The following is an 11601-nucleotide window of genomic DNA, read 5'->3' as shown; positions in this document are numbered from 1 at the left end:
TTTGTTCAAAATCATCAATATCGCGACTAGCTTTGTAGGCGTTTATGGTATTAGACGGAATGTTACACTTGGTGCCAGCTTGAGATTCGATAAACCTATGAACAGCTAAATTTGTGTGGTCGAGTATGTTTGCAGTAGGTTGCTCAATTTGGTAACAGATTTGGTGGCCCTTGATATTTTGGGGGGTTTTGTCTTTAGTACCGTATTTATCCAGCGGGTTCATACCGTAACAGGGTTCGATCATCATAATTAACAGGCTTTTTTCTCGGCCGTTGTGGTCATAAAAAATAGACAAGCTGCAGACAGTTGCATGTTTATTGTCTTTAATCACCGGTTTTGAAATAATCAATTTACTCGGGTCAAAAGGACCAAAGGTGACGTTGGGATCGCAGTTGTCGGCATTGAGACGCTAGTGATCGTCGGTTACGATGTAGGTTTGGTTAGACATTGTTTTTATATATAGTCCGTTTATTTAAGGCGGTCGTAAACTGTGAGGAGTCACGAGTCGAGACTTGTAGCGACCGGGAAAGCGAGGGAAATCCCTGTTCGTGCAGTGCAAGAGCGGTACGGTTGGAAAAGTGAGGGGAAGTCCCTTTTTGTTTGAGAGTCAAAATGTTTGTGGGGTAAAAACGTCGGGGCAAAGGTCAAGGTGAGTGAAGTGGGAAACCCCAGTGCTGTGGGCGGTGGAGAGTGAGGAAACAGAGTGGAAAAGGAGGGTGCGCTTGAACCGGCAGTTTCCGTACTTCTGGCTAAGTTACACCAAACATAATGTCTACTGCATGTGCTGTGTGCTATGTACATGTAGACTGTACATCAACGTTCTGGTCATAACGTCATCCAATCAGCCTGGGAGCGCGAACGGCCAAAAGGGGATTTTTTTTTTGCGGGCGAGGAAAAGCAGGATCTGTTTATTCATTTTGCGGTCACAATTAATTGAATGGGGTAAATATTAAATTTATGGGGTTTTTGAAATGGTTAAGTATTTACTGTTACTTTGAAATACTTCTTGCGAACTAAATGTTCTCTATTTCTGTAACCCTTTAATAAAAGCTATTCAACATTGCCAATCCAGCTTGACGTACGGGCGAGTAAATTAGCCCATTTTAGAAAGAATTTCCGTCCTTCAAGTGATAAAAGTGACAACAAAAGGACACATGGCATACCGTAACTTCCAAACCTAAATGTACAGGCGGTTAAGGGTCACCGCCGGCAACAGGGTTTGCTAATAACAGGTAGAGCAACAAAACAAAAGTCGTTGTATTTGTATCGAAACGGAATTGATGCAGTTATAGGAAAAGGAGACAAGAAAGAAAAAGAAAACAATACTCAAGGCCTTATATCTATCTTTAAGCCAAGGTAAAGTCGTCAATGCTGAAATGAAGCAACAATCGGCGGATTTCACGCCCCATCTGCTGTTTACACGCCCGCTGGGGGTGCGTTAGTTGTTCTATCAAGTTACAAATTTAGACAATGAGCGGAGGTCGACCTGGAAATCCGATTTCAAAGAGACGTCAAAAAATTCAACATTGCTTAAAACGTGTTGACCAGTGGCTTGCGTATTTATTCATCAATGTAAAATTTTAATCAATTTGTGAAATCTTGATTACATTTGCAGAAACACGTGACACGGAAGGTTAACCATGCAGGGAATTTTTTTCAACATTCGAACAAAAAGTGTAGATAAAAAAAATCGCCTGATCCGACTACCCACTTCTACTTATAAGCGAGGCCTGTCCAGCAATGCCATGCTCTAACTGTGATGCTAATATATTACCGTATGATACAATAGAGTAGGTAAACTTACAAGTCAGGCTTGTTGGAGCCTTCTGCTTGCCAATCTTTGTGACGCTGTCCAGCCTCACTTATAAGTTTGCCTACTGTATTGCATCATACAAAACTATATTAGCATCACAGTTCTTGCAGGCAATGTTGCTGCACAGACTTCACTTATAAGTAGCGGTGGGTGGTCGGATCGGCTTAAAAATACTATATACTCTGATTAATAAGTTAGGAATATTGCAGCATTAAGCAGATTTGGATTATAGTTGAAAGATATAAAATGCAAAAACAACAAAAATAAATGGTTCACCATTCATTCTCCTAATTTGAATATTTTGTATTTATCGTTTGTCAACCCTGACTCTGCCTAATTCAACCAGGCATTAACTGCTTCTAACCTTATTTGAAACGTCCACAAATCCTGCGGCACTGATACTTGCAGTTTTGACTTCACCATCCTTGTAATAGTAACACAAACTAACCGTCTGTTGCGAAAACACTCACATCGGAAAGAGGTTCAATGTTTCACTTTACTGTGAGGGATTTGTGTACGGTGACTCCAATAAAAGACTGAAGCCAACGAGCCCTCAGATATACTCCTCTATTAAAGGATAGTTAATATGGATGAGTTAGAACACCGTGACTTGTTTGGTGGAGTCAGGTGACCCTGAAAGACCGTTTGTATGAGAGGTGCGTCAAGTTCATAATCTCCCATGCTCCCCTTGAACACTTGGGAGTCAGTTGCCTTGTTAATTGGACGTGTATTAAATTGGAACCTCGACATGTAGTACCTGATAATAACAGCGTTAGCAACTACAAGAAACATAGAACAGCACTAATGATTCATTTACATGCCGACCAATAATAGTTCTACAGGCGCTTAATTTACACAGAAAAATTGGTTCAAAAATGTTCAGTAATATAGTTAGCTTTAAAACAACCAAAGCGAATGATAGTTCGTGGTTGTAGGGTGTCCACACAGTGGCCAGAAACCACGTGTTATGTTCGGTCAACCAAACGCTACACATTACCTAATCCACATCCCATGACTTCATTTATTCCTGACGCTACTTTTGGAGGGGCTTTCACTAATGGAGTCATCCGGGCAGTCACTGAAACGGGGCGGGCCACCCTAGACTCCCATAATATTAAGTTTGTACACAGACTCCCTACTGCCACGTGTCTGCTACATGTGTGTTAAGGAAATGCCCTCTCCCCTCTTGTAAAAGTGGACCAGGCCACTAAGTCATGCTTCTTATTATTGTAAGCATGTCTGGAGACTTCTGGCTGGCGCCCAGCAGATAGTTTACAAGCCTTTGATCAAGGCGTCCGCGGCGAAACTGATAGTCGCTCAAGAGCGAAGAGCTGGGGGAGAATAGTTTCAGCACCAAACAACACACGAAGAAAGACTACACGACGAACCGCACGAACGCCCGAAAGCCTCTGGAGTTCTTCCCTACGTGGCTTATGTTTTTCTTCACATTTGCTACCGTTTCGGTAGCAGATACGATTATGCTATTCGTAAGTCTCCACCAATCAAAACGATCGCCTCTGTGGATCATGCAATAAATTATTCACATTACAATGGCGCGCGTATTCAACAGGTCGTCCTTTCCAGCAGTGGCATAAGCTCTGGACGACAACCTCTTCCTGAATTGCCTCAAACCTGTAGCACCGAAGCTTGGTATTCCGATCGACAAATTGACACCACGGCAAGTGTCGTGAAGGCTGTCCAGGAAGTCGAGACGTATTTGTCAATCTTCTAACTGGATAATGGGAAAAGTTTCAAATACCAGGCCGCAACGTTGTGCAAAGACTTCATGAATGTAAGTGGCCCACACATACTCGGACTACATAGCCCCCAAAACACGATTGGTTCAGAGAAATGTGAATAATTCATAAACATTAGCACATTAAATAATTCAGATAGACCACTTGAAACAAAGCTCCAAAGGTGGTAGCCCCACTAGTAGTGTAGCACGGACTCTCACTCCCGATCCATCCTTAGCCACACGTCCGTATGCGCAATTTCGTGTCGGCGTATTGAACATTTCGGCGCACCCACTTATCATTGTTGGCGCAATTTATTTTGCACACGAACATGATGATTCTTGACCTTTGCGCTTTCTAAAAACCATTTATTGAATGATTTCACTCACGTTATTCAGGTATTTTCCAGTCTTTTTGCCTTTATCCATTCAATCTAACGGGCTTGCTCTCACAGTCGCCATCTTTAAAATAAAGTCGTTGAAGGTTACGTCACTTGACCCCTCATCGTCTCGACGGCTGTTCCATGTGCGCACAGTCCACGACACACACAACTGAGCTACTGCATGCATGGTTAATTTCGGGCTTAAATGCAGTTCGTTTTGTGGTCTTGACTATCCATTTCGCCACAGACGTCTTGATAAAAGGTTAACTTAGGTTACTGACCTAAATCCCAGCCCCCTGGAATCTGATTCTGGCCATGTGGAAAAAAATTCAGGCTCGCCTGAGAAGGCTTCCATCTCTTTTACTCAGAATGTTTGCGGGAGAATGTGATTTATGAGTCCTTAAAATAACATATGATTTGGCCATAATTTGGACAATGTGCCGCATGGGTGAACAAAATTACTCGAAGTATATGCATACTTTTTATTTACAATTTAAGGTTGTCTGTAAAATTGTTCACTGGGTCTTTTACCTCAGCCAAACTAGCTTCTAATTCATCCTTTAGGAAAGGCTTAGCATTTTTTGATTTAGAACACAAGGCTTCAAGAGCATTTCAGAAATCTTTGCTATCCTGGATAATTTTCAATTCAAGAGGAAAAGCTGCAAAGAGGTATATCATAATATTTTACAAGCAATCGTACATTGTTGTTAAAGTAAAAAATGAAATCAACCGAATTAACACATCAGCCTGCCCAATAGATAGGGACTAGCTGTACGTGTCTCCATACTTGCCTGGCAAATACCCCAACGTTCATATTTCTGCAACTTTGTCACTTTGTCTCAACATGTTTTTTTCCCCAATCGCCGCTGGAGAAATCTAAGTGTCTAAAAAGGATGTAAAATACAAGGGAAAGGTGCTTCAACTACAACGAATTGACCTTGACTATAACGATTCAAGTAACATAAGGCATTCGAGAGAAGTAAGAGTACAAGTGCTCAGAAAAATATCGAATACGATTATTGACGGTGTCCCGTGGTGCACAGCTGCAGCTGGCATGATATTTGCCCCGAGCTGGAGCAAGGGTGGGTGCCTTTTTCTTAGAACTGAATTCCACTAGTTTACGAACGACTAGAAGAAGCACCCAATACGGTCGCATCGCAACCAACAAAATGGACACTCCGGACCAACGCATGTGTGTGTGTGGGGGGGGGGGAAGGCAGATAGTGTCGGAGTAGACTCGCCCTTTCCTTTGTGCACAAGTTCCAGAAATGATAGTATTACATTGTTACGATCCTTACTCTTGTTACACGTAATAAGTGTTTGGATTCTTTTCTTAATTTTCAACACTTTTCTATTAAGGCGAATGTACCTCAACATGAAACTGTGCGTAGCACTAACGTACCTGTGCAATCGTCCGATGAAGAACTTACCAAATAAATGCCAATGCTTAGTAGCGTGATGGTGAACACCACAGTCCTGAAGAAGAAAGGATTGATTTGAAGACCAGGGTTTGTCGTCCTAGTTGTTTCTAAAATAAATAAAGATCGGACCATCTCAAAATGTTGCCGCTTAGAACACTATACACTTTGACTCTGTAACAGCTTACCAAACCTACTAGTACTGTGTAGGTTTGGTAAGCTGTTACAGAGTCAAAGCATGACAATATTGGGGACAGTCACTACAACCAGACCTTAAAGTTTACAATAAATCCACGTATCTACGCAGAAGCGTTGGAAGCTCTTTTCTAAACAGGAACCTTCAAAACTTAATTGAGTTCAGTTAAGTTAACTCAGTTTTTTGGAAGATATGACGTGCCTAAATGCGTGCTACCCGTCTCCGTCATGGTCTTGCACATGTTGGTCTAACATAGGCCCATCCATGCACACAGCCGGGATCCCAAATGCAAATGAAGTTATCTAGTCTTCTTGTGCAGATCATATTTACGATCAAAGATGAAATAATCGACGAGAGATATCAAAGTAACTCAATGTTTTGGGGGTCTGTGAATAGGTGAAATAAAGAGACAGGTAGATTTTGTTTTTAAGTGTAGTTGCTTCTTCGACACAATTTTTCTGCATCTTTGTATTTTTCTGTAATGTATAAAAACGCTTCCACACTCCTACTTCATTTGGTTAAATGCACTGAAAAGTGCACACTTTTAAACAATCAAATTATCAACGTTTTCCCAGACAACTGAGGGCGCTGTTACTGTGAAGTCATCTGAGGAAAACATGGTTCAGTGCATAGGTATTTCTGTATAAATTGTGAACCCAGAATTAACTAATTAATAACATTTTTGAGAGAGGGGTTGATGGTTTCCGATTGCTATGCTCATAAACAACAGTGAATCAGCAAAGAAGAAAAAACTTAGTGAATCAGCAAAGAAGAAAAAAGCTTAGTCCACGAAACTGCAAAAACACAAGATTTGTTGTGCACAAATCAATGTACATCGAGGCTTCTTCTTCTTCCAGCATAGTCCCATCCCTGCGCAAAGCCGATTGAGGGACCCCGAATACAAATGTAGGTAACGACTATAAGGTGTGAGTATGAGTCCCCACCTGCCCAGACCGGCGCTAAATCTCTTCTGACGATCACATTTACTTGACGTCCATTCTCGCCTCCTGCTGCTACCCCAGAGGCTTCACATCTACATCTCAGGCTGTCGTTAACCGTTGTTGACAGATAGAGAGAAGATACAGTCGTGTAAGTGTTGTCGAAAAAGGACCCTGTAATTAAAAAATAACACTGAATGACTTTTGGAATCTTAGGAATAATTATTTGTCGCGGCAAGTGAACCAAACTGGTATCATTTTTCGATATCATGAGTATTATGATAGATCTGTAGGTGTAAAATTTAAAGAAACTATATACATGAGATAAGAAAGCCTATCTGTGATTCATTGCTGAAATAGTTTCATAGGCCTACTAAGTTAGAATTCATTAGTCTCACATAAGAATTGGGGACTCTTCTAAATATGACAAGTGGATTTAGAAGGATCAGTTCAGTGTCAACTCACCTGGCTGACTGGGTACCGTTTGAATCATGGTTTCTGTAGATTCAGCATCCTCTTTGTGCCCGTCTTGAAATACCATGAACCATTGGACAGCTACCGGAGGTTTGGCGTGTTCAACTTTGCATGTAAGGGTGACATTTACCATATCGTGTGGTACGCTAATAACGCATTCATCACCAGGCTCTGACTGCTGTGGAAGACATCCGGGAACAACAGGAAACGGCTTTTTTGCTGAAACTGTAAAGTGGCCAAAATATGGAATGTTTACATGTACAAAATGTACTTCTAGTGGTAAGTGTGCAATAGGGATTCATGGAGGAATTGGAACAGTTCTGTCAGAGTCTGCAACTAAGCTTTTACTGTTATAGCCAGTTGAAAAGGAAATGAACCTTTTTCCTGAACTCATTCTACAACACGTAGGTTTGTATATTGCAAAGTGGTCTCTTTTTGCACAAGTTCATTTCCTCACCTTTGACAGCTACCCCCACAGCTTGTTGGTAGAGTCTGCCCACTTTTGGTACAACCGTATAAAAATATGTCCCTTCATCAGAGTCGGAGACATTCTGGATAACCAAAGCTAAATTGCTGCTGATATTGTTACAGCCGAGACAGATGCCGTTCTGGGGACTGATAGTGTCATGTGAATAGGAGCCAATGGCGTGTTCTCTGTCTCTCGAACCGAAGTACCAGAAGACACAATCTAGATCTTTCAGCTTGTATGCGAAGGGTGAATCGGGGAGACAAGAAACGATCCCACGTCGACCCCGCTCTAAATATACGGTCGGACCTTCGATCAAAAAGAAAAGTACAAGTATAGGCCCACTATTGAGTACACTATTTGTTGTCATATGGTTTATATAATATGCGAGTAGCAGCAAATTTGGCTGAGCATCAACCAGAAACGCATAAATTATTAAATTCGTGACATTATTGCATAGTATAAAAATAAGTCAATAGACGAATAGTAGAAAGAGGAAAAAATTCATTCGAATTCTATAAATAATTCCAATAAAAGGGAAGCAGGATGGGAATGATATGCAGAAATTGAGTTGGAGACAGAAAGGGGGAGTTTCCGGGAGAAGGGGTTGGTGGGCTGCAGGGTAAGGAAAATATCCAAGCAAACAAACTGGGAACGTGTGACAGAACTCCCTTCGGAATGTACCAAGGATGGGTCGTGTCTACGTGGAACATGGCAAGAAAATTATGCCAAGGCCGCCTGCAGTGGGCACATCTGGGATTACACCACCATGGTCATATCGGTCTGTTTTCGAGTGTCGCCGCACAAGTTCGACCCTACGTGGGGCTTCTTTTACAAAAACGTCCGATTTACATTTACACCCCAAAGGGGGATACGTGCATGAGCTTCAAACAGGTTCGAACAAACTGCCAACAACAATGCAGCATGACATCAGTTGTTTGGGCGTTCTCTGTCGCAGCGACTGCCACGCCTTTCATAACCAGTAACAGTTACTTTTACCACGAAATACAATTTTGAAGATATGTTATCGGTGTTTTGACTACAGCTGAGGGTATTTTTTAAAAGGCATACACATTCCTACTTGTATGAACTATCGGTGAGACGTTCCTGACGCTAACCAACAAATGACTTCCATTGTCGCTTCCCACAGCTACACCATGAGCCTCACATCTATACCTTACGATGTCATCACTCCTCATGGGCAGATGGAAGGTTGATAACGACGTAAAGGTATTGTCGAAAGATGCACCTGAGGTAAAAAAAAAATCCCAGCTGAAGTTTGTACGTTTAAAATGACTACATGTCACAAAACACTTTTCATCAGTCAACTTAATACTGGTATTAAGCTAGCTAGTTGGAAAGGCTTGTCTGAGGGAATTTCTTCGTTTTTATATTCAACTATAACATTATATTTGAAGCACCGAAAGACGGGTTACTACCGAGGATGCTATAGGTCAGTTCATGAAAGTTTGTTTGAAACTACATTGGTCCCTCATTATGACATAAGGTGTGATGGAGTACCCTTTTTTATTTGCATTAATTTTATCATTAAAAGCAGAGACACATGAATCTCGATATTAGAAAAAAGAGAAGGACAAGTGGACTCGGATGGTGAAGCAGTTGGCAAATTACCTGGTCTGCTTACAGGCAATATCGTAGTTGATGATTCGACTTGCTCAGCGCCACCGTCTGGAAGCACATGAAACCATAGGATGTCTACCGCAGGTTTGACATGCTCAACTTTACACGTCAGGCTGATAGTCACCACATCGTATGGTACGCGTACAATGCAGGTATCTAGTGGCTTCGATGGGCGAAGATCACACTCAGGAACAACAGGAAACAACTGCTTAGAAGTCACTGTGAATCAAATTTATGTTATCTTAACAGGTGATAACACACGTTAAAGAGTGGTAGCTTTTTACACCTGCCATCTTATGTGGGATGAGAATGTAACATCTCAGCTGCCACCACAATCCACAACATGATTTTTACCATGACATCTTTTTGTTTTGTCTTTGCGTTCCTCTATGCATTTGATAACTTTGCACTAACCTTTAACCGCTACCTTCTTGGATCCTTGGTATATTCGGCCCAACTTCGGTTCTACCTTGTAATAATACCTCCCTTCATCTGAGTCTGTGACGTTCTGTATGATCAACCCGAAGTTGCTGCTGATGTCGTACGTTCTTTCAGGGATGCCGTCTCCCTGATAGTGGGCGTCGCGGAAGTAGGAGAATATGAAATGGTCTCGGTCATACTGACCTAAGTACCAGTACACGCCTTCCAGGTCATCAAACGTGTATTCAAGGGATGCAGCGGGGTTGCAAGGCACAATCCCCCGGTAACCTCGCTCTAAGAACACGGTCTGCTCCTGACCCTTGTATGACGGCAGCCAACAATACAGCACTGTCAACAATAACCAAACCAAAACAGATTGATGTGATTGATCAGTGCAACTGGTAGAAAGGATAACTTTCTATCTGAAAATATACCCGTATGAGGAAAGAAAGTTAGCGAATGTAGTTGGGGTGGGAATATAAGTGTACAAGGGGTGACTGGGGAGTCCTGGTCCAAGACGATAATTTCTATTACTTGATAGACTTTGACCAGTCTACACTTCGCCTCTACACATATTTAACAGAGTGGAGCGTATGTTTAGTACAATCGCAATCTACCCGTAATCTACCGGTCCTGCGGTATCATCTTAGATATTTTATCTTGGAGGGCGGGAGTGGGTTAAGCAAATCTCAGATTTTTCATATCATAAGAATGCTGATCTCTACAAACAATGCTGGTAGGTACCATTTATAACCAGTCCCACGAATTGATCAGGACGATTGGCGACCTTTTTACACTTGTCCCGTAAAAACTGCCCTCAAATAAGCATCATACCACAGATTGCGTACCCGTAAACTTAAATTCCGACTCCCACACCAGAAAAAAAATCCCACTTTCCGCAAATTTGATTCTGGATCTTCCCTTCTATAGAGCTGGTTACCCGTGGTAACAGGCCAGTGGGTTGTTTGGGTACATTAAGCGCAAACACCACTTTGATATTTAAAACGTCCTTCTGAAATTAATCAGGACTGGAGGTCTTGGAGCTTACCCAAGGAAATCCAAATGCAAGCTACTAGATTCATTTCGCTCTTCTTCCTGATGAGAAAAAAAAATATCTCTGCCAGTACAATACCGTAAATGCACATTGTTACACATACATACTGTGCATAATCCCAACAGATCTCACTGAACAACATGAAGCATCTGTACATATTGAGTCAGTGGTAAACGGCTAAAAGCTTTTATCACGTTTGTGCGGCGTGTCAATAGTGAGGCGGTAACGAGTGTGATGCAAAGGGTAGAAGCGATCCGGATGAGAGTTTTACATTTGGCTTTGTGGCTGCAGTTAATAAGCTTCAGCCATCTGGAAATTGTAACGTTTGAGACTACCCCGGATATATTTTTTAATCTCATTCCAGGAACATGAACATAAATAAACATAGTTGAGGGCGAGAATTTAAGACGTGAATTGCTTTACATTTCTAGTGTTAAGACCATTTTCAAGCGTTGAATCGTTTTAGATGAGCCGGTTCGGTACTGCAACAATAACATTAAAAAATGTGTAAAAGTTTCTAGACTTTCTGTCTTACCTCAAAACCTGCAGGCTCAGCCAGTCGCTCAGACGAAGAAATACCTTCTGATCGTACAGCGTATTTACATTCTGTGCAGCTACTGAACATGTATTGGTTTTTATCCTGAACACACCCTTAGGGCTATTTACTTAGTAAATAAATTACAATTGCTTTATTCGAAATAACGGACTTCAATAACTGCAGGTGGTAGCATGCCTTGGGAAGACTGCGGAAAAAACCTATCATGCAGCGAAGTCACGGTTTCTATGCAGCCAAACGAAGTATTGTCGTGTAACCTCTTAGGGGTTGCAGCCTTCATATCTTGGAATTTGGAATCGACTAGTGCAAAAGAATAACAAGCTGTCAACTACAGGTACAGGAGTCAACTTCCCAAATCAAATGGAAATTTCCAACACTGATAACAATGTAACCTGTTTTATAGAAGTGTGTATGACACTTGACTTTTGGATTCTTGCGAAAGATTATTACGCTTTTTAATGAAAGATGTATGCGCGTGTAGCCTTTCCAAATGAAATGAGAATACAA

At 41.6% G+C, this 11601-nt stretch overlaps 1 protein-coding gene across 2 annotated transcripts; it reads right to left on the bottom strand.

Annotated features, from left to right (window-relative positions):
* Nucleotides 1-1540: 1540 nt before the first annotated feature.
* Nucleotides 1541-11319, bottom strand: LOC110980815 (uncharacterized). Of its 2 annotated transcripts, XM_087145409.1 has the most exons (10): nt 11074-11318; nt 10533-10579; nt 9479-9832; nt 9056-9283; nt 8505-8672; nt 7415-7732; nt 6949-7182; nt 6490-6657; nt 5362-5459; nt 1541-4815 (listed from the first exon to the last, which is right to left on the bottom strand). In XM_087145409.1, exons 2-10 carry the CDS (start codon nt 10564-10566, stop codon nt 4771-4773), a joined length of 1647 nt encoding a protein of 548 aa, XP_087001535.1. In that variant the 5' UTR covers nt 10567-10579; nt 11074-11318; the 3' UTR covers nt 1541-4770. The 2 variants fall into 2 exon arrangements, with proteins under 2 accessions (XP_087001535.1, XP_087001536.1); XM_087145410.1 differs by lacking the exons at nt 1541-4815; nt 5362-5459; nt 6490-6657 and having other exon boundaries at nt 6973-7135; nt 11074-11319.
* Between the last annotated feature and the right edge of the window lie 282 nt (nt 11320-11601).

Source organism: Acanthaster planci, linkage group LG14 (assembly GCF_054643075.1).
Source record: "Acanthaster planci isolate LZ-2023a linkage group LG14, COTS_SCS, whole genome shotgun sequence".
Classification (NCBI taxonomy): domain Eukaryota; kingdom Metazoa; phylum Echinodermata; class Asteroidea; order Valvatida; family Acanthasteridae; genus Acanthaster; species Acanthaster planci.
Note: the sequence above shows the minus strand (reverse complement) of the source record. Positions and strands in the feature narration are given on the sequence as shown.

Coding starts and splice junctions, on each gene's coding strand:
- LOC110980815 (XM_087145409.1), bottom strand. CDS start 10,566: ATGAATCTAGTAGCTTGCATTTGGATTTCCTTGG. Junction 5,460..6,489: donor TTTAGCGCCGGTCTGGGCAG/GTGGGGACTCAT, acceptor TATTTATTTTAG/AAACAACTAGGACGACAAAC. Junction 4,816..5,361: donor TAAGCATTGGCATTTATTTG/GTAAGTTCTTCA, acceptor CATCCTTTTTAG/ACACTTAGATTTCTCCAGCG.